Here is a 27,653-nt window from a genome sequence, read left to right on the forward strand (position 1 = left end):
CGCCACAATTAGTGGTTCGGTGTTATCCACACAATTTTTCATGACAATTTACCATTGCATGCATGTTCATAATCAGAGACAGACATTATTAGTGATGAGTTCATACTGGCTTAAAACATTGATTGGCAAGTAATGCAGTGTTTATTTCACATCTTTAAGGCAGAACAGAAACAGTTGGATAACCTCTGATGAATTCAATAGCAGGGGGTCTATAAAAGTGCATTCCTTTACATCCCTACTCAACATGGACCAAAAGTAGAGTGGCACTACATAAGGGCTGCCTGTGAGAAGGCAAAATATGTATGTAGTGAGGTCACCTAGTAACATGCAGCCTCGTCTCTTCGATCTCCCTGCTTCTCTATGCTGCTTGGAAATTAAACATCTGCACATTCCTCCTCCATCCCCCCTACACACGCACGCACACAGCAAAAAAAGACTACACTCAAATGCTGAAGTTTTCTTTGCACTTTTAAGGCTTTTGAGATCATGTGCTCTCTTCATTTCTGTTGAGCCTAACTAAGGAGATATCAATGCTATCCTCTTCAGAATAACGGCACAATGTTTTTTGAAAAACTTTGTAACAGATTTCTTATGAGGACATAAGGTTCTTAATAGGTTGCATAGGTGGTCTGCAAAAATCAGTGTTTAGTGTGCAGCAGGACTGCCTCCTGGTGGTCAACTGACAGAAGATTAATGTCAAAACTGTTCTACACTTGTCCAGTTTCAAGTACCCTCTGATCGTTCTTATCACATTTTTTACTTTTCTATACATTTTCTACAATGTCGCAAGACATTACACTAAAGGAGACATTAACATTTAAAACTTTATTCACATATTTTACATGAGCTACGTAACAGCTACATTAGTTTGAACAGTGGCTGCAGAACATAATAAATCATTGAGAACTGAAATTGGACTCATGATCTGTGCACGGTTTCTGTGAGTTTGTCACTTGTACATGTATTAAATGAGAGGTTTCTGTACAGAGCCATTTGAAAATATATTTCCTGTATGAAAATGTATGCACTCCCTAACTGTAAGTCGCTCTGGATAAGAGCGTCTGCTAAATGACTAAAATGTAAAATGTCTGTATCTTCAGGTAGCATGAAATAAAGAAACAAGTGTTGACATCACTGTGCTGTCCCTCAAACTGGGTCTTGTTCTGTAACTGCTCAGGGAATACAACCCCTCCAGTATATCTGATCTACATTCAAATAAACATATATACACAATGCTCATTTTAAGACAATGGTTTCCGATTTAAAAGTAAACAATGCTTCAAATAAGAACACAAATCTGAATGTGAAAGTCCCTGAGCAAACTGCCAAACTGTACGATGTAGAAGAGTGAGTTAACACTGATTTCAAGTATTCTGCTGTATGCAGACAGAGAAAAATGACCATTAATGTCTAGTTTAGTGAGGTTTGAAAAAATATAACCAAATAAATATAAATTAGAATATATAGATTACCCAAAAGGCTAGAAGATATGATTTGGGTGAAAGGGCCCAAAATGTAATCGTCCAATATGGGAAATTGGCAAAGCTTCTAGGTGCCAGTTTGGACCAAAAATTATTGATTTGAAGAGAAATGTTCACTTGTTTGGTTTCCCTGTTGCCATCTTGTGGCCAAATCTATTCACTGCAAGCATGAAACAGCATAACCACAAGCAGAGACATCATTTTAGTGCTACATACACAAACATATGTTAAAAGAAACCATTTTTTTCTCAAGTGCAATCTTTCTAGGATAAAAAATAAATAAAAAAATCCAGTTTGATTCAAACCGAGCGTGCCTTCCTGTTCTCCTTTCACTTACTCCTCCTTTCTCCTTCTCTCATCCCTCACTTTCCTCAACCTCAGTGAAGATGTCACTGAAGAAGTACTGGGACACGTTGATGGGTTCCTCGTCTGCTGAATATCTGTCTACACAGGGAGACGCACATGGCTGGGTGGCTGGCACCTGAGAAGGCTGGTGGAGAGAGACATGGCGAGGGAGAGAGAGAAAGAGAGAGAGAGATGGGGAGGGAGAGAGAGAAAGAGAGAGTGGGAGAGAGAGAGATGGGGAGGGAGAGAGAGGGAGAGAGAGAGAGTAGGACAGAGGCACAATAACAGTTCTGTGTCTGATCGTACAAGATTATTCCCACAACGGTAGGTCGATGTTTTTTGTGGAGTTCAGTGCAATTTTGCAAAGGTAAAATATCACCACATGTTGTCCATCTCTTTACCTTCTTAGTTGTAGTACATTGGGAGGTACTGGGCTCTGGGTCTGAATGGAAGGCCTGGACATCAGAGGGCTGTTCCCAGGTCACCCTGAGGGAACTGTCTGGCCCAGTGACGGTTCTGGTGGATCTAGTGGTGGTGTTTCTGGTTGAGAGGGCAGGCATGGTTCTGGTGGTGGAGGGGGCTGGCGCCGCCCGTTTCCCCCCTGGCTGGGTGGTGTTGACCTGGGGCCTCTGAGGGGCTGCTCTGTGCCCTCGAGGAGGGGCAGAGGGGGCAGCTGCAGGGGTGCTGGTCTTATTGAACATGAAAGAAAGAAATCCTCTGGGTCTTCTACCAGGCCTATAGAGGGAAGGATTATTAAAGGAATTAAATCAATATTTATTCCTAATCAATCAATCTAATCAATGGAAGACAATCGAATGTGTCCTGTCAATCAACAACTATAATTCAACATGAGGTCCTTTAAGCTACTTTTATTGAGATGTTTACAACTAATAGATAGTACAAACTGGGACAGATGGAGAGATTGACAGGTATTAGAATCCTCACCTGCTCAAGGGGCCACTTGTAGCCAGCGGTGTCATTTGACGGGCAGCCCGAGACTCCGCCCCTGACCTACTGTCCTCCATCTCGTCCCCTCCAGTGGGTGTGTCCTCCTCTGTCTCTGGGAGGTCTAAACGGCCCACAATCTCCTGCTGTGGCTCCTCAGCCGCCACCTCTCCTGATGCTGTTCCTGTGACGGAGGGACCTTGCTGGGCTGGGGGGCTGGGGGCTGTGGGGTGGTCCGTCTCTGGGATGGTGGTGGTATGGTCTGGGGTGGAGGATGTGGAGTGGTCCGTTTCTGGGGTGGTGGTATGGTCTGGGGTGGAGGCTGACACAGACTCCTTGGCTGGGGCCAAACAACTGGGCTGTTTCCTTACTGCTGTGTTAGCTCTCACCTGCAGTTTGTCTAGTTCACACAGACAGACAGAACTATATGAAGAAAATATTACCCAATACAATAGATGGATGGATGAATAGAAGGATGGATGGATGGATAGAAGGATGGATAGATAGATAGATGGAAGGATGGGTGGATGGATAGAAGGATGGATGATGGATGGATGGTTGGATAGAAGGATGGATAGATTGATGGATAGATAGAAGAAGGATGGATGGATGGATGGATAGAAGGATGGATGGATGGATGGATGGATAGAGGTATGGATGAATGAAGGGAATTGAATGAATGAACAAACGATGGAAAAACGTGTCTGTTAAACATTGTATTAGATGTACAACTACTGTGTATTCTGTGCCCACCTCTCCTGGCTCTCTCTGGCAATTTCCTCTTCTTACAAGGAGGATCTGTGTCCTCCCTAGTCTCCGCATCAGCCATGGAGGCACACACATCTACTGGGCCTGCTGTGGAGCCAGACTCCACTTCCTTGATACTGGGGTATGTGGGTTGAGAGAGGACCTCATCCACTGACATGGGCTCAGGGACTTTACAGAGGATACCAGCACACCCTTCCTCCATACCACCTCCAGGAGCAACAATATCACTGCTGAAGGAGAAGAGAGGGACATGTCAGGTGACGAGAGACCGAGAGCAGAAAAGAGAGAGACGGCTAGAGAAAGAGAGAGAGGGGGGGAGAGAAAGAGAGAGGGGGGAGAGAGAGAGAGAGAGAGAGAGAGGGGAGAGAGAGAGAAAGAGAGGGGGGAGAGAGGGTGGGAGAGAGAGAGGGGGGGAAAGAGAGGGGGGGAGAGAGAAAGAGAGGGGGGAGAGAGAGAGGGGGGAGAGAGAGAAAGCGAGAGAGAGAGAGAGAGAGAGAGAGAGAGCGAGAGAGAGAGAGAGAGAGAGAGAAAAAGGGTGGGAGAGAGAGAGAAAGAGAGAGAGAGAGAGAGAAAAAGGGTGGGAGAGAGAGAGAAATAGAGAGAGAGAGAGAGAGAGAGAGAGAGAGAGAGAGAGAGAGAGAGAGAGAGAGAGAGAGAGAGAGAGAGATAAAGATAAAATGTACATTCATATGGGAGATACAGTGCTTTGCAAAAGTATTCATCCCCCTTGGCGTTTTTCCTATTTTGTTGCATTACAACCTGTAATTTAAATAGATTTTTATTTGAATTTCATGTAATGGACATGCACAAAATAGTCCAAATTGGTGAAGTGAAATGCAAAAAATTACTTGTTTCAAAAAATGCAAAAAAGTAAATAATGGAAAAGTGGTGCGTGCATATGTATTCACCCCCTTTGCTATGAAGCCCCTAAATAAGATCTGGTGCAACCAATTACCTTCAGAAGTCACATAATTAGTTAAATAAAGTTAACCTGGGTGCAATCTAAGTGCCACATGATCTCAGTATTATTACACCTGTTCTGAAAGGCCCCAGAATCTGCAACACCACTAAGCAAGGGGCACCACCAAGCAAGCGGCACCATGAAGACCAAGGAGCTCTCCAAACAGGTCAAGGACAAAGTTGTGGAGAAGTACAGATCAGTGTTGGGTTATACACAAATATCCGAAACCTTGAATATCCCACGGAGCACCAATAAATCCATTATTTAAAAAATGGAAAGAATATGGCACCACAACATACCTGCCAAGAGAGGGCCGCCCACCAAAACTCATGGACCAGGCAAGGAGGGCATTAATCAGAGGCAACAAAGAGACCAAAGATAACCCTGAAGATGCTGCAAAGCTCCACAGCTGAGATTGGAGTTTCTGTCCATAGGACCACTTTAAGCCATACACTCCACAGAGCTGGGCTTTACGGAAGAGTGGCCAGAATAAAGCCATTGCTTAAAGAAAATAATAAGCAAACACGTTTGGTGTTCGCCAAAAGGCATGTGGGAGACTCCCCAAACATATGGAAGAAGGTACTCTGGTCAGATGAGACTCAAATTGAGCTTTTTGGCCATCAAGGAAAACGCTATGTCTGGCGTAAACCCAACACCTCTCATCACCCCGAGAACACCATCCCCACAGTGACGCATGGTGGTGGCAGCATCATGCTGTGGCGATGTTTTTCATCGGCAGGGACTGGGAAACTGGTCAGAATTGAAGGAATGGCGCTAAATACAGGGAAATTCTTGACGGAAACCTGTTTCAGTCTTCCAGAGATTTGAAACTGGGACGGAGGTCCACCTTTCAGCAGGACAATGACCCTAAGCATACTGCTAAAGCAACACTCGAGTGGTTTAAGGGGAAACATTTAAATGTCTTGGAATGGCCTAGTCAAAGTCCAGACCTCAATCCAATTGAGAATCTGTGGTATGACTTAAAGATTGCTGTACACCAGCGGAACCCATCCAACTTGAAGGAGCATGAGCAATTTTGCCTTGAAGAATGGGCAAAGATCCCAGTGGCTAGATGTGCCAAGCTTATAGAGAAATACCCCAAGAGACTTGCAGCTGTAATTGCTGCAAAAGGTGTCTCTACAAAGTATTGACTTTGGGGGGGTGAATAGTTACAGTGAGGGAAAAAAGTATTTGATCCCCTGCTGATTTTGTACGTTTGCCCACTGACAAAGAAATAATCAGTCTATAATTTTAATGGTAGGTTTATTTGAACAGTGAGAGACAGAATAACAACAAAAAAATCCAGAAAAACGCATGTCAAAAATGTTATAAATTGATTTGCATTTTAATGAGGGAAATAAGTATTTGACCCCCTCTCAATCAGAAAGATTTCTGGCTCCCAGGTGTCTTTTATGCAGGTAACGAGCTGAGATTAGGAGCATTCTCTTAAAGGGAGTGCTCCTAATCTCAGCTTGTTACCTATATAAAAGACACCTCTCCACAGAAGCAATCAATCAATCAGATTCCAAACTCTCCACCATGGCCAAGACCAAAGAGCTCTCCAAGGACGTCAGGGACATGATTGTAGACCTACACAAGGCTGGAATGGGCTACAAGACCATCGCCAAGCAGCTTGGTGAGAAGGTGACAACAGTTGGTGCGATTATTCGCAAATGGAAGAAACACAAAATCTCCCTCGGCCTGGGGCTCCATGCAAGATCTCACCTCGTGGAGTTGCAATGATCATGAGAACGGTGAGGAATCAGCCCAGAACTACACGGGAGGATCTTGTCAATGATCTCAAGGCAGCTGGGACCATAGTCACCAAGAAAACAATTGGTAACACACTACGCCGTGAATGACTGAAATCCTGCAGCGCCCGCAAGGTCCCCCTGCTCAAGAAAGCACATATACAGGCCCGTCTGAACTTTGCCAATGAACATGAACATGAATGATTCAGAGGAGAACTGGGTGAAAGTGTTGTGGTCAGATGAGACCAAAATCGAGCTCTTTGGCATCAACTCAACTCGCCGTGTTTGGAGGAGGAGGAATGCTGCCTATGACCCCAAGAACACCATCCCCACCGTCAAACATGGAGGTGGAAACATTATGCTTTGGGGGTGTTTTTCTGCTAAGGGGACAGGACAACTTCACCGTATCAAAGGGACGATGGACGGGGCCATGTACTGTCAAATCTTGGGTGACAACCTCCTTCCCTCAGCCAGGGCATTGAAAATGGGTCGTGGATGGGTATTCCAGCATGACAATGACCCAAAACACACGGCCAAGGCAACAAAGGAGTGGCTCAAGAAGAAGCACATTAAGGTCCTGGAGTGGCCTAGCCAGTCTCCAGACCTTAATCCCATAGAAAATCTGTGGAGGGAGCTGAAGCTTCGAGTTGCCAAACGTCAGCCTCGAAACCTTAATGACTTGGAGAAGATCTGCAAAGAGGAGTGGGACAAAATCCCTCCTGAGATGTGTGCAAACCTGGTGGCCAACTACAAGAAACGTCTGACCTCTGTGATTGCCAACAAGGGTTTTGCCACCAAGTACTAAGTCATGTTTTGCATAGGGGTCAAATACTTATTTCCCTCATTAAAATGCAAATCAATTTATAACATTTTTGACATGCGTTTTTCTGGATTTTTTTGTTGTTATTCTGTCTCTCACTGTTCAAATAAACCTACCATTAAAATTATAGACTGATCATGTCTTTGTCAGTGGGCAAATGTACAAAATCAGCAGGGGATCAAATACTTTTTCCCCTCACTGTATGCACGCTCAAGTTCTGTTTTTTTGTCTTATTTGTTGTTTGTTTCACAAGAAAAAATATTTTGCATCTTCAAAGTGGTAGGCATGTTGTGTAAATCAAACGATACAAACCCCAAAAAAATCAAGTTGTAAGGCAACAAAATAGGAAAAATGCCAAGGGGAGTGAATACTTTCGCAAGCCACTGTAAATTGCATCTGGGTGGAGGGGAACTAAGTGTACAGGGTTTGTGAAGACTGACAGACAGGCACTAACCTCTGCTGCAGTTGAGAGCATGTGTCTGCGACCGGTAGAAAAGAGAGAGGCTCGGAGAGGGTCTGGGACGTACAGCCATACTCCTCCCCCGTGGGGAAGAAAGGGATTTCAGTCAGGGAGAGGATGAAGATGGGCTCATCAGGGTCTGGCTGGGCCGGGTCCAACAGAACAGTTGATCCAGAACTTTCTGAATGCTGTGTGATGAGAGCATCACTTTGTTGAGAGAAGAAGATTCCCTCCGTTAGAAGAGATGTATCCTCCTGTCAATACAAACATCAGACACACATTTCCACACGCAACCAGACATCTGTGGTAGGATTAATTAACATCTGTGGTAGGATGAATTAATTACCTGGGTAGCATCAATGATGTCAGTAAGGGGGATGACTTGGTGAATCGGTTGTATTTCCTCCTATGAATACAAACATCAAAGGCACACAGATCAGACACTCATTACTTAGAACCTTCCTTTTTATTCTTCTGCAGTGACACCATAGTCTGAATATTGATATTGGTCATTCCTATGTTGAGGACGTTACCTTTATCACCGTAATGCAACCGGAAGAAAATCAGACATTTTTCTTGGAACACGTTGAATTGTAAAATAGCACTTATGGCTAAACTAATAGCTGATATTTATAATAACTTTACCTGGGTAACATCAATGATGTCAGTAAGGGGGATGACTTGGTGAATCTGTTGTATTTCCATGGGAACCTCATCAGCCTCCCCTGGTGTTTGGACTTCAGCGCAGGGTCCAGTAACTGGTCTCTGGACTTCAGAGCTGGGCCTGGTAGCCACATCTGGTATCTGGGCTACAGGGCAGTTTCTGCTTTCTGGTACCTGGGATGCAGTGCGTGTGGTGGCTCTGGCGGTGCGTCCCAGGTTGGGTTTGGGTTTAGGTAAACGGGCCCTGCGGGTTGGAGGACCAGTCTGTTTGGACTGAGACCCTACAGCACTGAGGGAGGAGGAAGTATATTCCTTTGGGCCATCGCAACCTTTCTCCTTTTCTGATGACCTCAGAGGTGACTCTGGGACCGGGGCTCTGGGTCTGCGTGTACCTGGGCCTGGCTGCTCAAGACTTGGGCCGGACTGTGGTTCTGAGAGTGTGTTTGTGATGGTATTTAGTGTGGGCTGGGGTGGTTCTGACTGTGTGGTGGTATCTACTGTGGGCTGGGGTGGTTCTGACTGTGTGGTGGTATCTAGTGTGGGCTGGGGTGGTTCTGACTGTGTGGTGGTATCTAGTGTGGGCTGGGGTGGTTCTGTGAGCGTAGTAATATTTTGTGTACACTGTGGCTTTGAATGGGCTACTCTGGTCCTCTGAATGGTCTGTGGTTCTCTGTATGTGATGATATTTGCAGTGGGCTGTGGCTTGGCATGTGTGGTACTTCTCTGTTTGGGCTGTGGTTCTGACTCTGTGGTAATACTCTCGGTAGGCAGTGGTGGTTCTGTGGTGATATTCTTGGTAGGCTGTGGTTCTGAGGTTGCGGTGATATTCAGCATAGGCTGTGGTGGTGGTTCTGATTGTGTGATGGTATACTGTGGTGGTTTGGCCTGTGTGGCAGTATTTTCTATAGGACGTGTTGGTTTGGGTTGTGTGGTAGTATTTTCTATAGGACGTGTTGGTTTGGGTTGTGTGGTAGTATTTTCTATAGGACGTGTTGGTTTGGGTTGTGTGGTAGTATTTTCTATAGGACGTGTTGGTTTGGGTTGTGTGGTAGTATTTTCTATAGGACGTGTTGGTTTGGGTTGTGTGGTAGTATTTTCTATAGGACGTGTTGGTTTGTGTTGTGTGGTAGTATTTTCTATAGGACGTGTTGGTTTGGGTTGTGTGGTAGTATTTTCTATAGGACGTGTTGGTTTGGGTTGTGTGGTAGTATTTTCTATAGGACGTGTTGGTTTGGGTTGTGTGGTAGTATTTTCTATAGGACGTGTTGGTTTGGGTTGTGTGGTAGTATTTTCTATAGGACGTGTTGGTTTGGGTTGTGTGGTAGTATTTTCTATAGGACGTGTTGGTTTGGGTTGTGTGGTAGTATTTTCTATAGGACGTGTTGGTTTGGGTTGTGTGGTCCTGGCAGCCCGGCCCAGGTTGGGTTTGACCTTAGGGAAGTGGCTCCTCCTGGTCTGTGAGGTCGTCTGCTGCTTGGACACCTCTGAACATGATTCCACATGAGAGGCGTGTCCAATAACCATTCCCTCCCACTGTCTGAGGGACTCCTCCTCTGTGGGTGTGGTTTCCTGAGTTGCCTCACTGCTCTGAGGCACTTGGGCAGAGGCTGTGTTCGTGGTGACTCGGACAGAGGCTGTTGTCGTGGTGACTGGGACAGAGGCTGTTGTCATGGTGACTGGGACAGAGGATGTTGTCGTGGTGACTGGGACAGAGGATGTTGTTGTGGTGACTGGGACAGGGGATGTTGTCGTGGTGACTGGGACAAAGGATGTTGTCGTGGTGACTGGGACAGAGGCGGTTGTCGTGGTGACTGGAATACAAGCGGTTGTCGTGGTGACTGGGACAGAGGCTGTCGTCGTGGTGACAGGGACAGAGGCTGTTGTCGTGGTGACTAGGACAGAGTCTGTTGTCATGGTAATTGGGACAGAGGCTGTTTTTGTCGTCGTGGTGACTGGGACAGATGTGGTTGTTGTCATAGTGACTGCAACATAGGCTGATATCTTGGAGACTGGGAGAGAGGCTGTTGACGTGGCAACAGGGACAGAATCCTCAGCGGTCTGTGATGCCTCAGTGACCCAAAGGTCAGGGGTCAGAGATTCAGAAGGAGTGGTGCTAGTTTGTGATTGGTCAGTGGGCTGTGGTGACATTTGGTACGGTTGTTCCTCATTGGAACATTCTTCAGTGATGAAATAATCTGCTCCTGCAGTAAAGGCCTCAGCAGCCTGAGACAGGTGGGTGAGGTTGCTGATGGCCAGTAAGGTTCTAGCTGCCTCGTTGTAGCTCTCCTCAGATACTAGAACACAGAGGAGAGAGACTGTTTAACGTTCTATAGTTAGTGGTGAGAGGTAGATCAGATACTAGAACACAGAGGAGAGACTGTTTAACCTTCTATAGTTAGTGGTGAGAGGTAGATCAGATACTAGAACACAGAGGAGAGACTGTTTAACCTTCTATAGTTAGTGGTGAGAGGTAGATCAGATACTAGAACACAGAGGAGAGAGACTGTTTAACGTTCTATAGTTAGTGGTGAGAGGTAGATCAGATACTAGAACACAGAGGAGAGACTGTTTAACCTTCTATAGTTAGTGGTGAGAGGTAGATCAGATACTAGAACACAGAGGAGAGAGACTGTTTAACCTTCTATAGTTAGTGGTGAGAGATAGATCAGATACTAGAACACAGACAGAGGAGAGAGACTGTTTAACATTCTATAGTTAGTGGTGAGAGGTAGATCAGATACTAGAACACAGACAGAGGAGAGGAGAAGAGAGAGACTGTTTAACACTCTATAGTTAGTGGTGAGAGGTAGATCAGATACTAGAACACAGAGGAGAGAGACTGTTTAACCTTCTATAGTTAGTGGTGAGAGGGAGAACGGTTTTTGAATGTTTTACTTAAGAGGATGCAATAGATATCAGCTCTTGAAATGACCAACCAACCTTCCATGTTATCTGGAGACAGGAAGTCGTTCACATCCTAGAATGAAGAAAACAAAAAAACATTTGTCCTCATAACAGCCACAATCTGGAGCAAAATAGCTGATCAGTGATCAAAATATAACACTGAGACCTTGTGAAAAGTGCTTAAAAAATCAAATGTGATACTATGATGACAAAAAATTGTATAACAACATGAATGAAGCAGGGATGGTTGTGATGTACAGTGCATTCATAAAGTATTCAGACCCCCTTCCCCTTTTCCACATTTTGTTACGTTACAGCCTTATTCTAAAATAGATTAAATAAATAAAAATTCCTCATAAATCTACACAAAATACCCCATAATGACAAAGCGAAAACAGGTTTTTCCATTTTATTTCACATTTATAAAAAGAAATACCTTATTTACATAAGTATTCAGACCCTTTGCTATGAGACTCGAAATTGAGCTCAGGTGCATCCTGTTAACATTTATCATCCTTGAGATGTTTCTATAACTTCATTGGAGTACACCTGGTAAATTAAATTGATTGGACAAGATTTGGAAAGGCACACACCTGTCTATATAAGGTCCCACAATTGACAGTGCATGTCAGAGCAAAGACCAAGCCATGATGTCGAAGGAATTGTCCGTAGAGCTCTGAGACAGGATTGTGTTGCGGCACAGATCTGGGGAAGGGTACTAAAACATTTATGCAGCATTGAAGGTCCCCAAGAACACAGTGGCCTTCATCATTCTTAAATGGAAGAAGTTTGGAACCACCAAGACTCTTTCTAGAGCTGTCCGCCTGCCAAACTGAGCAATCGGGGGAGAAGGGCCTTGGTCAGGGAGGTGACCAAGAATCCGATGGTCACTCTGACAGAGATCCAGAGTTCTTCTGTGGAGATGGGAGAACCTTCCAGAAGGACAACCATCTCTGCAGCACTCCACCAATCAGGCCACTATGGTAGAGTGGCCAGAAGGAAACCACTCCTCAGTAAAAGGCACATGACAGCTCGCTTGCAGTTTGCCAAAAAGCCCCTAAAGGACTCTCAGACCATGAGAAACAAAATTATTTGGTCTGATGAGACCAAGATTGAACTCTTTGGCCTGAATACCAAGCGTCATGTCTGGAGGAAACCTGGCACCATCCCTATGGTGAAGCATGGTGGTGGCAGCATGCTGTGGGATGTTTTTCAGGGGCAGGTACTGGGAGACTAGTTAGGATCGAGTGAAAGTACAGAGAGATCCTTGATGAAAACCTGCTCCAGAGCGCTCAGGACCTCAGACTGGGGCGAAGGTTCACCTTCCAACAGGACAACGACCCTAAGCACACAGCCAAGACAATGCAGGAGTGGCTTTGGGACAAGTCTCTGAATGTCCTTGAGTGGCCCAGCCAGAGCCCCGACTTGAACCCGATCGAACATCTCTGGGGAGACCTGAAAATAGCTGTGCAGCGACGCTCCCCATCCAACCTGACAGAGCTTGAGAGGATCTGCAGAGAAGAATGGGAGAAACTCCCCAAATACAGGTGTGCCAAGCTTGTAGCGTCATACCCAATAAGACTCAAGGCTGTAAACGCTGCCAAAGGTGCTTCAACAATGTACTGAGTAAAGGGTCTGAATACTTATGTAAATGTGATATGTCCGTTTTTTATTTTTAATACATTTACAAAAAAATTCTAAAAACCTGTTTTTGCTTTGTCATTATGGGGTATTGTGTGTAGATTGATGAAAAAAATAATTTAATCAATTTTAGAATAAGGCTGTAAAGTAACAAAATGTGGAAAAAGTCAAGGGGTCTGAATTCTTTCCTAAGGCACTGTATAGGAAGGGTCTTCAACCTTTTCTTGCCCAGGGACCCCTATCATACGTTACCAAAAGCATATTTTTTCACGTCTTGTCTTATCATTAGCTGAATGATAATGGCAAGGAGAAGTAATCAACATTTTAAAATGAATAGATTTGGTAGATAGTTTGTCATTATTTTGACCTCCCCACATAATAATTGGAAGAGGAAGTGTAGGTCCAAACTCTAGCCTATTAGCTAGAAAAGTAACTCCAAACACATTTTCGCTAAGAGCAGCTGTTTAGCTGGTTAAACAGAGGTTAGCAATGCGCAAATAAAAACACACCAGCAGCACTTGTCGCACTGGTAGCCAATTGACGTTTTTTTTTCAAAGCATGTCAGATACTCCAATGAGTGTAATCGGCTCCAATGAGTGTAATTTGCTCAACATTAGGAGTTGAGAAATAAAGGTGGCATCATTAAAAAATATATATTCATAAAAACATTCCAAAAATATATTTAGAAAATCCACTTTATAATATTTTCGTGGACCCCTGCAGTTCCCCCGGTTGAATACTCCTGATGTATAGGGAAATAGATTTTAGACACTCGAGACAGACAGGACAGGGCACATGATGACTTACTACTAACAGGTCTAACTGATGTTCACATGGCACCGTGCCCATTTCACCCTGCGCCTGATCGCATGACAAGTCAGGACAGAATGCATCCTGGGAAATAGCCAGGACATCAGGCAGGTTAACGGAGATATCAAGCTGTGAGTGGAGGAGAGGAGGACAGGGAGGAAGGTTACAGGATGGAAAAACCATGCATGATAAAACTGAAAATAAACTAATAAAAAGTTTAGGAATAACTAAAGCAGCTTTGTGAATAGCAAGTCAGAGAGTGAATGAATGGGTAAACCAATGGGATGGAACTAACTGCAAAAAATAATACAGTGCATTCGGAAAGTATTCAGACCCCTTGACTTTTCCCACATTTTGTTAAGTTACAGCCTTATTCTAAAATTGATAAAATTATATTTTTCATCAATCTACACACAATACCCCATAATGACAAAGCGGAAACCATTTTTTGGAAATTTTTGCTAAAAGAATTACAATAATTAGAAGAAAAACATTATTTACATAAATATTCAGACCCTTTGCTATCAGACTCGAAATTGAGCTCAGGTGCATCCTGTTTCCATTTACCATCCTTGAGATGTTTGTACAACTTGGAGTCCACCTGTGGTAAATTCAATTGATTGGACATGATTCGGAAAGGCACACCTGTCTATATAAGGTCCCACAGTTGACAGTGCATGTCAGAAAAAACCCCAAGCCATGAGGTCGAATGAATTGTCCGTAGAGCTCCAAGACAGGATTGTGTCAAGGCACAGATCTGGGGAAGGGTACCAGAACATTTCTGCAGCATTGAAGGTCCCCAAGAACACAGTGGCCTCCATCATTCTTAAATGGAAGAAGTTTGGAACCACCAAGACTCTTCCTAGAGCTGGCTGCCCGGCTAAACTGAGCAATCGGGGGAGAAGGGCTTTGGTCAGGGAGATGACCAAGAACCCGATGGTCACTCTGACAGAGCTCCAGAGTTCCTCTGTGGAGATGGGAGAACCTTCCAGAAGGACAACCATCTCTGCAGCACTCCACCAATCAGGTCTTTATGGTAGAGTGGCCAGACGAATGCCACTCCTCAGTAAAAGGCACATGACATGGTTGGTTTGCCAAAAGGCACCTAAAGGACACTCAGACCATGAGAAACAAGATTCTCTGGTCTAATGAAACCAAGATTGAACTCTTTGGCCTGAATGCCAATCGTAACGTCTGGAGGAAACCTGGCACCATCCCTACAGTGAAGCATGGTGGTGGCAGCTTCATGCTGTGGGGAAGTTTTTCAGCGGCAGGGACTGGGAGACTAGTCAGGATCGAGGGAAAGATGAAAGGAGCAAAGTACAGAGAGATCCTTGATGAAAACCTGCTCCAGAGCGCTCAGGACCTCAGACAGGTTCACCTTCCAACAGGACAACGACCCTAAGCACACAGCCAAGACAACACAAGAGTGGCTTTGGGACAAGTCTCTGAGAGTCCTTGAGTGGCCCAGCCAGAGCCCGGACTTGAACACGATCCAACATCTCTGGGGAGACCTGAAAATAGCTGTGCAGCGACGCTCCCCATCCAACTTGACAGAGCTTGAGAGGATCTGCAGAGAAGAATGGGAGAAACTCCACAAATACAGGTGTGCCAAGCTTGTAGCGTCATACCCAAGAAGACTCAAGGCTGTAATCACTGCCAAAGGTGCTTCAACAAAGTACAGCGTAAAGAGTCTGAATACTTATGTAAATGTGATATATTTGGGTTTTTTAAAACCCGTTTTTTCCTTTGTCATTATGTGGTATTGTGAGTTGATTGATCAGGAGAAAAAAAACAATTTAATCAATTTTAGAATACGGCTGTAACGCAACAAAATGTGGAAAAAGTCAAGTCATATGTGAATCCATTATGAGAAGATCTAGATCCCCAGGACTGTAGATTCTGTTACCCTTTTCACACCATTGAGCCAATCCATATCGCACTGTGCTGGCTCTGACATTTTATTTTCACATTGCCCTTTCTAGTACGGTTCCAGCAATTATGGTGGATGCGTAACCAGGCCAGCTCAAGTCGGCTCAGTAGTGTGAAAATGGTAGCTGTGTCACCCCTCTCACCTCCTCCATGGTCTCCTCAACCTCTGTGGCGACGGGTTGTGGCAAGCGAAGGCTCATAGGAACAAACGCTGGCGCCTGGTTCTCCTCCCCGGGACTTGTGGGATTGTGGTGGTCCTCCTCGGCCTGCGCCTCCTCTCTCTGTTCTCTGACTCCCTCCTCATCATCATCATCACCTTCATCTTCAAACTGGGATGCCCTCAGGGTTATCAGCTTGGGTTTCCGGGCCGCTGATTGGCCCTTCCTACCTGGCAGGGCGGGGCCAGGTTTGATTCTGGCCCTTCTGGTTGGTGGTTTGGCTTTCGGCTTGGTGGAGGAGGAGAAAGTGGATGGGGATCCGTCTGAGGCAGGAGCGGGGGCAGAGTCAGAGGGCGAGTCCCCCTCCTCCTTTGCAGGGTAATTCAGGAGCTGTGTCTTTTGGGGTATTCTACAAACACACAGTTAGATTACAATCAATGGCTGTGACCTTCTTCAATGTGTGTGTGTGTATATGCCTACCTGGTGGGTTTAATGGGTTCATCGTTGGCTTCTTTCTCCTCTCCCTCAGATGAAAAGACATCACCAGCTTTCTTCTTCTTTTTGCTGACTTTAGACGAAGCATCTTTATCAACCTGAAAGTGAGTTAAAATAGAGGTTGAACCAAACAGACGGGCTCACAGAACAATCTTAGAGTTTATAGAATGTTACAAATGTTAAAGATTAATATGGAAAATAAACAATTCTGTGTGAGTGGTGTGCATTATGCAGGTTGCCGTTTATTGGGATGAGGCAGAACTGAGCAATTTCTGCTAGATGGGCCAGCTGCAAACTCAAAATTGGCTATATAGCAAAAATTCATGAAAACAAACCTTAATTTAAGGTTAGAGTTAGGCATTAGGGTTAGCAGTGTGTTTAAGGTTAGGTTTCAAATCAGATTTTATGACTGTGGCTCTGCCAGCTAGTGACGACTCTGCAGAGCTGCCTCCATGATATAGACCGACCAGGTGAATCCAAGTGAAAGCTATGATCCCTTATTGATGTCACTTGTTAAATCCACTTCAATCAGTGTAGATGAAGGGGAGGAGACAGGTTAAAGTAGGATTTTTAAGCCTTGAGACAATTGAGACTTGGATTGTGTGTGTGTCATTTCAGAGGGTGAATGGGCAAGACAAAATATTTAAGTGCCTTTGAACAGGGTATGGTAGAAGGTGCCAGGCGCACCGGTTTGAGTGTGTCAAGAAATCAAATCAAATTTTTGCAACACTGCTGGGTTTTTCACACTCAACAGTTTCCTGTGTGTATCAAGAATGGTCCACCACCCAAAGGACATCCAGCCAACTTGACACAACTGTGGGAAGCATTGGAGTCAACATGGGCCAGCATCCCTGTGGAACGCTTTTGACCATCCCACGATGATTTGAGGCTGTTCTAAGGGCAAAAAGGGTACAACTCAATATTAGGAAGGTGTTCCTAATGTTTTGTACACTCAGTTTATATGTTTTATTGTCACATACACCAGATAGGTATAGTGAAATGTGTTGTTTTACAGGGTCAGCCATAGTAGTACGGCACCCCTGAGTGTCTTGCTCAAAGGTTACTGGCCCAATGCTCTAACCGCTAGGCTCCCTGCCGCCCTCATACATTATATGACCACAGGAAGATTTTTGTCCACGATGATGTTGACGAGAATATAAGCTCTATTTGCTGTTTTAAATGAAGTTTTCCTCCCATGACAAAGACCAACCTGTTCCTTAGAAACCCCTTCTTCAGTGTTCTCCTTCTCCTTCTCTTTAGGCTTGGCTTGGCCCCACTTCCTCCCCAGGATAGGGAGGGGTCTCTGGGGTCGACCATGGGACAGCTGGGCTGGTTTTATCTCCACATGACCCTTGGCTCCTTCCACTGGCCCTTCTGCTCGCTTTGAACTAATAAAAAAATACATAATAGCGATATCTCAGCACTTAACACTTTTCCCCTCCTATATAGTGAAATAGTGAAGGTAACTGCACGTGTTACCTTTCAGCAGGTGACTGGTCCTCAGGTACTTCACCTTCAGGAGCCCCAGCCTCACAGTCTTCAGGCACTCCAGCCTCTTCTGAGGAAGCAGAGGACACAACAACGTCAGTAAGTAAGACAGATCATTAGCTACTAGATATTGTGTATTTTAATTGAGTTATATGGCTACTGTGAAAAGCACCGTTGAAGTCATGGAAGTTCTACTGCACCTTGATCACTCTTCTTTTTCTTTCCATCCTTTGCTTTTTCAGGGGAGGACTCTCCTCCTCCATCCTTCCTTTTGCGTTTTCTCTTGGGGGTGGTGGCGTCAGCGGCAGGTGTGGTCCCTTCGTTAGAGACGTTCTCCTTCTCTCCCTCCACCTCGTCTCTGTACATCTCCGCATCTGACCCCTCCTCCTCCACGTCACTCAGCTGATTCGCTGCTTTATTTTCTGATGGACAGAGAGCAGAGAGATATTGAGACCCATACAGAATGCAAGGATGGCTAGTGTATGAGGCTGAAGACATTACTACCTTCTTAATATGAATTATGACCAAGAAATCACATCACTTTCACCAGATTACATGGGTGAGAGATGCCATATGAGATGCAACACATAGAAAATCCACTCTGAGAAATTCAGGCATTGACTAATTCAGGCATTGACTAATTCAGGCATTGACTACACGACCAATAGGAAGTAGACAAGGAAATGTATCTTAGTTACCTTTTGGTTTCATCTTCTTTTTCTTGATCACTTTCTTCTCCGTGGGGGACTTGTTCTTCTTGTTCCTCTTCGCCTCGACGGCCAAGATCTTCTCCAGGAGGCTAGTGAAGAACTCCAGATCCAGCCTACGCTTCTCCTCTGAACAGAGAAAATACCATCATGAGTTTGATTCCCGAATCCCATCTATAATGACTCAATATAGTAATTTGCTTCTGATAAAATAGTTTTCCAAAATTACTGAAGGCCTTGTCTATCCTCCAGCTGTTTGCTCTCTCCTCTTTCTTGAACTTGTTCTGAAAGATAAAAAACCAGGAGACCAAATTATGAACCTGCAGTAACACAACCATGCCTAGTACAGTTTTACAGTGATACAGCCCAATCTACAATATTAGATGAGTAAAGCAAATATCTTCACTCAAGTCTCCTGAGTGGCGCAGTGGTCTAAGGCGCCGCATCGCAGTGCTAACTGTGCCACTAGAGATCCTGGTTCGAATCCAGGCTCTGTCGCAGCCGGCCGCGACCGGGAGACTCATGGGCGGCGCACAATTGGCCCAGGGTAGGGGAGGGAATGGCCGGCAGGGATGTAGCTCAGTTGATAGAGCATGGCGTTTGCAACGCCAGGGTTGTGGGTTCGATTCCCACGGGGGGCCAGTATAAAAATAATACAAAATATGGATTCACTAACTGTAAGTTGCTCTGGATAAGAGCGTCTGCTAAATGACTGTAAATGTAAAAATTTCTTATGCGGCTAATAATTAGAATATTCTATGGTATACAGGTAATATTGAGACTATCATAGCGTATACAGGCAATTTTGAGAATATCATAGCGTATACAGGTAACACATACCTTGATCTCAGTGCGACCGCGGTGAGGAAACAGCTGTCCAATGATAGAGAAGTCTGTTCCCACCATATTGATGGCCAGGAAGAACATGTCAGTCTCTGATGAAACACACACACGTTTGGTTTAAGCAAGACTTGCAGATATTGCCTAGCTCTGCATGTCTCTGCATGGGAGTACACATCAGATTGGTTGTCATACTGTACCTTTGTTGGACCAGGGTTTGATGTGTGTCCCTTTCCTAAAGCTAGAGTAGGTGGTTGTGGAGCCACGCTCAAAGATTGGGTCCCCATCATCAGCTGGATTGGGCCCTTTCTGCCTCAGGACCTCCACCGTCAAACTGGGACACACACACCCACACCAAGTCAGGTAACATGGCTCACACTGACAAGTCATGAAAAACGGGCAAGTGGCTACTGACGTCAAAAGGAACCGTAGAGAGCTTCTTTAAACCCTGACCTCTCCTCATCGATGATCAGAGACCCGTCCTCTGCCACCTTCACCCGTGGCACAATCACCCCATCGTCAGCGTCCTCATCCTCCTCTTCATCATCCTCTTCATCCCTCTGGCTTGCTGTCTCAGCCGGAGCCTCTGGCGTTGGGGGCCTCTCAGGGGACCTGTGGGGGACAGAGATGGTAGTTGAAGTTGGGTTAAACAGCATAGCACACCTCGTTATATTGTGTGATCCATTCCTCTTCCATTGTAATCTACCTACTTACTCTTCTCTTGGTGGGGTGAGTGGCAGAACAATCTCCTTCTCCCTTGGTTCCTCTTCCAGATAGGACCTGGTAGGAACACACAACACAGGGATCTTAGGGCTCAGAAAAACCCTCTTAACACAGATTATACAGAAGGTAGCCTATAACCTTACGTCATGGGGTTGGTATCAGGCAGGTAGTATAGGAGGTCTCTCATGGTCATTTTAGAGGGATCCAGTGTGTATTCACTCCAACACACCTTGGCTTTCCTCAGTTTCTGCACATTGAAAACATCACACACGGTTATATTCAGTGGAGCAGTAAAGAGATATCCGTAAAATGTATCCACGCATGACTAAATCGCTTTGGATAAAAGCGTCTGCTAAATGGCATATATTATTATAATCCTGGCAGTGTACTTTGCTGCCATCTAGCATCTGGACATAGTGACAGCAACCACTGAATTAACTGAGATAACCTCTAGGCTACTATCTAGACCAGGGATGGGCAACACTGAAAAAAAATATAAACGCAACATGTAAAGTGTTGGTCCCATGTTTCATGAGCTGTAATAAAAGATCCCAGAAATGTGCCATACGCATAAAAACGTATTTCTCTCAACTTTTGTGCACAAATTTGTTTACATAAAAGATGTCCAAAAGCTGAAGAACAGAGGCACATCCAGGTACTTTCCACAGGTGCTGGAGTTGTAGACGAACTCAACCCTTAGGTCTTCATCAGGCATCCAGGGTGATGGATGCCTGATGAAGACCTAAGGGTCAAAACGCTGTTACAATAAAATCACCTTGGAGCATGAGCAGCTGTGTTTAGCGTTTTCCTTTCTGTTTTCCTGTAATACTGTAAAGCTTATGTGTACACAATTCCTGGAAGCTGAAAATGTCCCAGTTATTTCATGGCCTGCATACTCACCAGACATGTCACCCATTGAGCATGTTTGGGATGCTCTGGATCAACGTGTACAACAGCGTGTTCCAGTTCCCACCAATATCCAGCAACTAGGGGTGGATGTGGGTACGCAGACCCATGAGCCACTGCGGCCCCTCATGATGAGTTCCGTTTTTTGTGGCCCCCACCCCCATCAAAATTGCCCATCCCTGATCTAGACATACAGTTGAAGTCGGAAGTTTACATACAGTGGGGAAAAAAAGTATTTAGTCAGCCACCAATTGTGCAAGTTCTCCCACTTAAAAAGATGAGAGAGGCCTGTAATTTTCATCATAGGTACACGTCAACTATGACAGACAAATTGAGAGAAAAAAAATCCAGAAAACCACATTGTAGGATTTTTAATGAATTTATTAGCAAATTATGGTGGAAAATAAGTATTTGGTCACCTACAAACAAGGAAGATTTCTGGCTCTCACAGACCTGTAACTTCTTCTTTAAGAGGCTCCTCTGTCCTCCACTCGTTACCTGTATTAATGGCACCTGTTTGAACTTGTTATCAGTATAAAAGACACCTTTCCACAATCTCAAACAGTCACACTCCAAACTCCACTATGGCCAAGACCAAAGAACTGTCAAAGGACACCAGAAACAAAATTGTAGACCTGCACCAGGCTGGGAAGACTGAATCTGCAATAGGTAAGCAGCTTGGTTTGAAGAAATCAACTGTGGGAGCAATTATTAGGAAATGGAAGACATACAAGACCACTGATAATCTCCCTCGATCTGGGGCTCCACGCAAGATCTCACCCCGTGGGGTCAAAATGATCACAAGAACGGTGAGCAAAAATCCCAGAACCACACGGGGGGACCTAGTGAATGACCTGCAGAGAGCTGGGACCAAAGTAACAAAGCCTACCATCAGTAACACACTACGCCGCCAGGGACTCAAATCCTGCAGTGCAAGACTTGTCCCCCTGCTTAAGCCAGTCCATGTCCAGGCCTGTCTGAAGATTGCTAGAGTGCATTTGGATGATCCAGAAGAGGATTGGGAGAATGTCATATGGTCAGATGAAACCAAAATATAACTTTTTGGTAAAAACTCAACTCGTCGTGTTTGGAGGACAAAGAATGCTGAGTTGCATCCAAAGAACACCATACCTACTGTGAAGCATAGGGGTGGAAACATCATACACCAAAAAAAAAAAATTATGCACGCATGACTGTAAGTCACTTTGGATAAAAGCGTCTGCTAAATGGCATATTATTATTATTATTATTTATCATGCTTTGGGGCTGTTTTTCTGCAAAGGGACCAGGACGACTGATCCGTGTAAAGGAAAGAATGAATGGGGCCATGTATCGTGAGATTTTGAGTGAAAACCTCCTTCCATCAGCAAGGGCATTGAATATGAAACGTGGCTGGGTCTTTCAGCATGACAATGATCCCAAACACACCACCCGGGCAACGAAGGAGTGGCTTCGTAAAAAGCATTTCAAGGTCCTGGAGTGGCCTAGCCAGTCTCCAGATCTCAACCCCATAGAAAATCTTTGGAGGGAGTTGAATGTCTGTGTTGCCCAGCGACAGCCCCAAAACATCACTGCTCTAGAGGAGATCTGCATGGAGGAATGGGCCAAAATACCAGCAACAGTGTGTGAAAACCTTGTGAAGACTTACAGAAAACGTTTGACCTGTGTCATTGCCAACAAAGGGTATATAACAAAGTATTGAGACACTTTTGTTATTGACCAAATACTTATTTTCCACCATAATTTGCAAATAAATTCATAAAAAATCCTAAAATGTGATTTTCTGGAATTTTTTTTCTCATTTTGTCTGTCGTAGTTGACGTGTACCTATGATGAAAATTACAGGCCTCTCTCATCTTTTTAAGTGGGAGAACTTGCACAATTGGTGGCTGACTAAATACTTTTTTCCCCCACTGTACACCTTAGCCAAATATATTTCAACTCAGTTTTTCACAATTCCTGACATTTAATCCTAGTAAAAATTCCCTGTCTTAGGTCAGTTAGGATCACCACTTTACTTTATTTGAAATGTCAGAATAATAGTAGAGAGAATTATTTACTTCAGCTTTTATTTATTTTATCACATTCCCAGTGGGTAAGAAGTTTACATACACTCAATTAGTATTTGGTAGCATTGCCTTTAAATTGTTTAACTTGGGTCAAACGTTTCAGGTAGCCTTCCACAAGCTTCCCACAATAAGTTGGGTGAATTTTGGCCCATTCCTCCTGACAGAGCTGGTGTAACTGAGTCAGGTTTGTAGGCCTCCTTGCTCGCACACGGTTTTTCAGTTCTGCCCACACATTTTCTATAGGATTGAGGTCAGGGCTTTGTGATGGCCACTCCAATACCTTGACTTTGTTGTCCTTAAGCCATTTTGCCACAACTTTGGAAGTATGCTTGGGGTCATTGTCCATTTGGAAGACCCATTTGCGACCAAGCTTTAACCTCCTGACTGATGTCTTGAGATGTTGCTTCAATATATCCACATGATGCCATCTATTTTGTGAAGTGCACCAGTCCCTCCTGCAGCAAAGCACCCCCACAGCATGATTCTGCCACCCCCATGCTTCATGGTTGGGATGGTGTTCTTCGGCTTGCAAGCAACCCCCTTTTTCCTCCAAACATAACGATGGTCATTATGGCCAAACAGTTCTATTTTTGTTTCATCAGACCAGAGGACATTTCTCCAAAAAGTACAATCTTTGTCCCCATGTGCAGTTGCAAACCGTAGTCTGGCTTTTTTATGGCGGTTTTGGAGCAGTGGCTTCTTCCTTGCTGAGCGGCCTTTCAGGTTATGTCGATATAGGACTCGTTTTACTGTGGATATAGATACTTTTGTACCTGTTTCCTCCAGCATCTTCACAAGGTCCTTTGCTGTTGTTCTGGGATTGATTTGCACTTTTCGCACCAAAGTACGTTCATCTCTAGGAGACAGAACGCGTCTCCTTCCTGAGCGGTATGATGGCTGCGTGGTCCCATGGTGTTTATACTTGCATACTATTGTTTGTACAGATGAACGTGGTACCTTCAGGCGTTTGGAAATTGCTTCCAAGGATGAACCAGACTTGTGGAGGTCTACAATTTATTTCTGAGGTCTTGGCTGATTTATTTTAATTTTCCCATGATGTCAAGCAAAAAGGCACTGAGTTTGAAGGTAGGCCTTGAAATACATCCACAGGTACACCTCCAATTGACTCAAATGATGTCAATTAGCCTATCAGAAGCTTCTAAAGCCATGACATCATTTTCTGGAATTTTCCAAGCTGTTTAAAGGTACCGTCAACTTAGTGTATGTAAACTTCTGACCCACTGGAATTGTGATACAGTGAATTATAAGTGAAATAATCTGTCTGTAAACAATTGTTGGAAAAATGACTTGTGTCATGCACAAAGTAGATGTCCTAACCGACTTGCCAAAACTATAGTTTGTTAACAAGAAATGTGTGTAGTGGCTGAAAAACTAGTTTTATTGACTCCAACCTAAGTGTATGTAAACTTCCGACTTCAACTGTAGTGTGAATGTTGGAGGTGCAGAGATCAACAGATCTCCACAGTGCCTGGAGCTGCTAAGTGCTTCATTTAACCTATCAATTTGCAATAATAATCCTACATTCTGTGCAGAGTCTGTGTTATCAAACATGCATTATGTGTTAGCTTCACAAGATTACATTATCAAGCCTTAATCTCTGAACTAAAGAAAGTCAGTGAGACTGAAACCAATCTCACCTTCTCCTTGTTCATCTCTTGTCTCAGCAGTTCTCTGAGCTTCCGGGCCTTGGCCAGCCTCTGCAGGTCCGTTGGGTCATTCAGGAACCTGCTAAGCCTGGACTTCCCTGGTGCCAACCCGGTGAGCCAAACAGACATAGACCTGGCGGCCAGAGTCTTAGCTCTCTCCGATACTGAGATACCCTCTTTGCGTGGAAGGGAGGATGATGGGAAATTCTCTGATGGATTGGATAGAGCTTTAGTGGCTGGTGTTTTTTTTGAGAGATCTGATTGGATGCTGCCTTTGTCTTGTTTGGTGACCTGTGAGGATGTTTCCTCCTTGTCTGCTGCCTGCAGGGTCTGTTGTGACAGGGATGAGTCCTCCACTGCCTGCTTCCCCAGAGAGGGGGTTGTTGTCTCAGGGGCTGGGGAAGATGGGGACAGGGGGCTGGGTTTGGGTTGTACTTTGGCCTGCCTACTACCTCCAGAGGGCCTCCGCCTTGGGGATCTCATGCCCTGTGAGGGTCCAGCATCTGTCTGGCTTGGGGCCTTTGGAGCCTCAGGGGCTGGGGTCTCAGTGCCCGCTCTCACAGGGGACTTGGAGGTCCGGGGGGAGGAGCGGGTGAGGGACAGATTTCCGGCCGCCCGGGGTGTGGCAAGGTTTGGCATGACAGAGAACCTCTTCCTCCTTTGAATACTGGCTGAGGGGGTGCCACTGGAAGCCTCGCCACTTGGGTCTTTTTCATTCCTATAGCAAAAGACAAAATGGTCAACAATGCTGACAATCAAGCAATACGTGAGCAACCACACAGTCAGTGGATGGTTGTTCGGGAAAAAGCAAGCTTACTCATGTGTATAACCCATGTTACATTGAACAGTTCTCAATTCTACAACAATTATAAATCCTATGAGAGGTTACGAACCTCCAGAACCAGCTCTGACAGCTGGCCAGCAGCAACTAATCATTGACAAATGTTGCTGTAAAAGGGACTACAATACATTTGATTTAATGATAGATTGATTTTCCCTCACTCTCTGGGTGTGGTGGACTCTGTGGAGGTTTCTAGCACTGCAGTAGTGGCGGTGTCCACCTCCTGACCCCCTGCCTGGGAAGGGGCCTCGGAGGCCTGGGTCGATGGAGGAGTGTCCTGGGAGGAGGCTGGGGCTGCTGGGCCTCTGCCTGCTGGCCTGACGTTGGGCCGAACACTGATCCTGGATCTGCGGAGCATTCTGTCCTACTGCAGAGAGAGACTGTGACACAGATGATGACATGAAAAGAAACGTCAGAGCATATACAGAGATCTGATAAAGTAATTGCATTATCTTGCTAATGTTAGCTAGCTAGCATTTGTTATAACAGAGTAGTAACAGCGAAAGAGCATTATTCTTAGCGTGCTAAAAGTGATACACCTAGAAAGTAATGTAGCAAGCTAGTATCATGGTCAATACAAATACAAACTTCGTGATTAAATTCCGTTTTTAGAGATATATTCCATATGGTTGACGTTCTATTCTAAGTTTAGCACCCATGCACACATTAGCCCACCATGATGTTTTCGGTGACGTCAAATTTAATTTGTGATGGGGATTATGGGAATAGTAGTTTTGGAGTAATAGATGTAATAGATACATTTTTTCAGATTCATTCACAATGATTTCAATTTTCGTAAACTTCTTCTCCGCTTGTGCTGTACAGTTTATGACTATTGCAATAAATAATACAAAGTCCACCTTTTTAACATGTAGCATTTCACTATCCCTCGGTTGATGAGAAACCTTTACTGGTCAAGGTGACGCTACTACCATTGTTTCTTCCCCGCCAGTCGTTCCTTCCAATCTTCTCACCACCTCCAGATAGGAGACACGCTGGACACTCCTTACCCGTGCCACCTCATTCTTCTTCACCCTAAAAGGGCACTCCAGGAATTCAGGCGCATGTTCACCTCCACAGTTGCAGCATTTCACTTCATCTGGCATACGATACTCTTCCCTTCTGCACACACTTGACACATGACCAGATATTTTACATTTATGACACTGAAGGGATTTGTGCACAAAAGCTCTTACAGGGTATCTCATGAATCCTAACTTTATATGAGAAGGGAGAGACTCTTCATCAAAGAACAGTAGCATGGATGAAGTGAATTTATTTTCTCCATCCACCATACAGGTCAGTCGACGTGCACCAACCACTCCATCGATGTCTTTAGTTATATCCTCTGCATTTATTTCTTGCGCCACCCGAGAAATAACCCGCTTGATAGGAGCCCTGCTACGAAAATCCATGCAGGAAACATTCCACTCCGATATAATAATATGCCATTTAGCAGACGCTTTTATCCAAAGCGACTTACAGTCATGTGTGCATACATTTTTACGTATGGGTGGTCCAGGGGATCGAACCCACTACCTTGGCGTTTCAAGCGCCATGCTCTACCAATTGAGCTACAGAGGACCACAGAAGATATATTTTTTAGTCTTAAAACACGCTTCTTCTGCTCCACAGACACACACAAAATCTAAATAAGACCACTTCTTGTGACTCTCACTGACTCCACACTTTCCTCCAACACATTCCAGATTTTCCTTGAGATGTTAAACGAATTTACCAAACAGACCAGGCCGGGGTTTGGGGTTTAAGAAGTCAATGAGAGAAGTGAAAAATTCTTTGAGGTTAATTTTCTCAAAATCTAAAGGCACAACCTAGATTCGAGCTAATGTCTTAAGTAGCTGAATATGTTATTACCCCAGCCTTGTGAAAGTGACAAACTGACATGTTTTATTTTTCGTCAAAACCAACTTTAAATCGAAGCAGTGCCTTTGATTTGACGCCCTGCACATGCGCAGTTCAGTGCGAGATGACCATTAGACCAGATGACATGTTTCTGCGCATGAGCTTAGCTAGCCAACGTCGCCATGACCTCGCCTACAAGTGTGATATGGGATTTCTATTGGAGAAGCAGTTTCTGCCTATCTTCATACTGTACGGTCTTTGATAAACTCCAAAATATGCAATAGTGTGCAACTGCAGCCCCCACCCACCCACAGCTTTCACCTTGTCAATCTGTCATGAAAGAGGTGTTCTTATGTTTTGTTTACTCAGTGTATGTACATATGAGCATCATCCTATATAAATGAACATAAATGTA

At 44.7% G+C, this 27,653-nt stretch overlaps 1 protein-coding gene across 2 annotated transcripts; it reads right to left on the reverse strand.

Annotated features, from left to right (window-relative positions):
* Positions 1–810: 810 nt before the first annotated feature.
* On the reverse strand, positions 811–26,046 carry LOC121574529 (mucin-5AC). 2 transcript variants are annotated; one of them, XM_045222529.1, is made up of 24 exons: positions 25,964–26,046; positions 25,537–25,755; positions 24,526–25,252; positions 20,036–20,139; positions 19,884–19,949; positions 19,623–19,781; positions 19,370–19,503; positions 19,170–19,264; positions 18,559–18,613; positions 18,321–18,458; positions 17,823–18,044; positions 17,614–17,692; positions 17,345–17,522; positions 16,120–16,232; positions 15,625–16,048; positions 13,547–13,678; positions 11,135–11,171; positions 8,177–10,488; positions 7,878–7,937; positions 7,526–7,785; positions 3,525–3,766; positions 2,772–3,171; positions 2,228–2,561; positions 811–1,971 (listed from the first exon to the last, which is right to left on the reverse strand). In XM_045222529.1, the coding sequence occupies exons 2-24, from the start codon at positions 25,731–25,733 to the stop codon at positions 1,837–1,839; spliced, it is 6,603 nt and encodes a 2,200-aa protein (XP_045078464.1). In that variant the 5' UTR covers positions 25,734–25,755; positions 25,964–26,046; the 3' UTR covers positions 811–1,836. The 2 variants fall into 2 exon arrangements, with proteins under 2 accessions (XP_045078464.1, XP_041743066.2); XM_041887132.2 differs by having other exon boundaries at positions 3,525–3,769.
* Between the last annotated feature and the right edge of the window lie 1,607 nt (positions 26,047–27,653).

This window comes from Coregonus clupeaformis, chromosome 9 (assembly GCF_020615455.1).
Source record: "Coregonus clupeaformis isolate EN_2021a chromosome 9, ASM2061545v1, whole genome shotgun sequence".
NCBI lineage: Eukaryota > Metazoa > Chordata > Actinopteri > Salmoniformes > Salmonidae > Coregonus > Coregonus clupeaformis.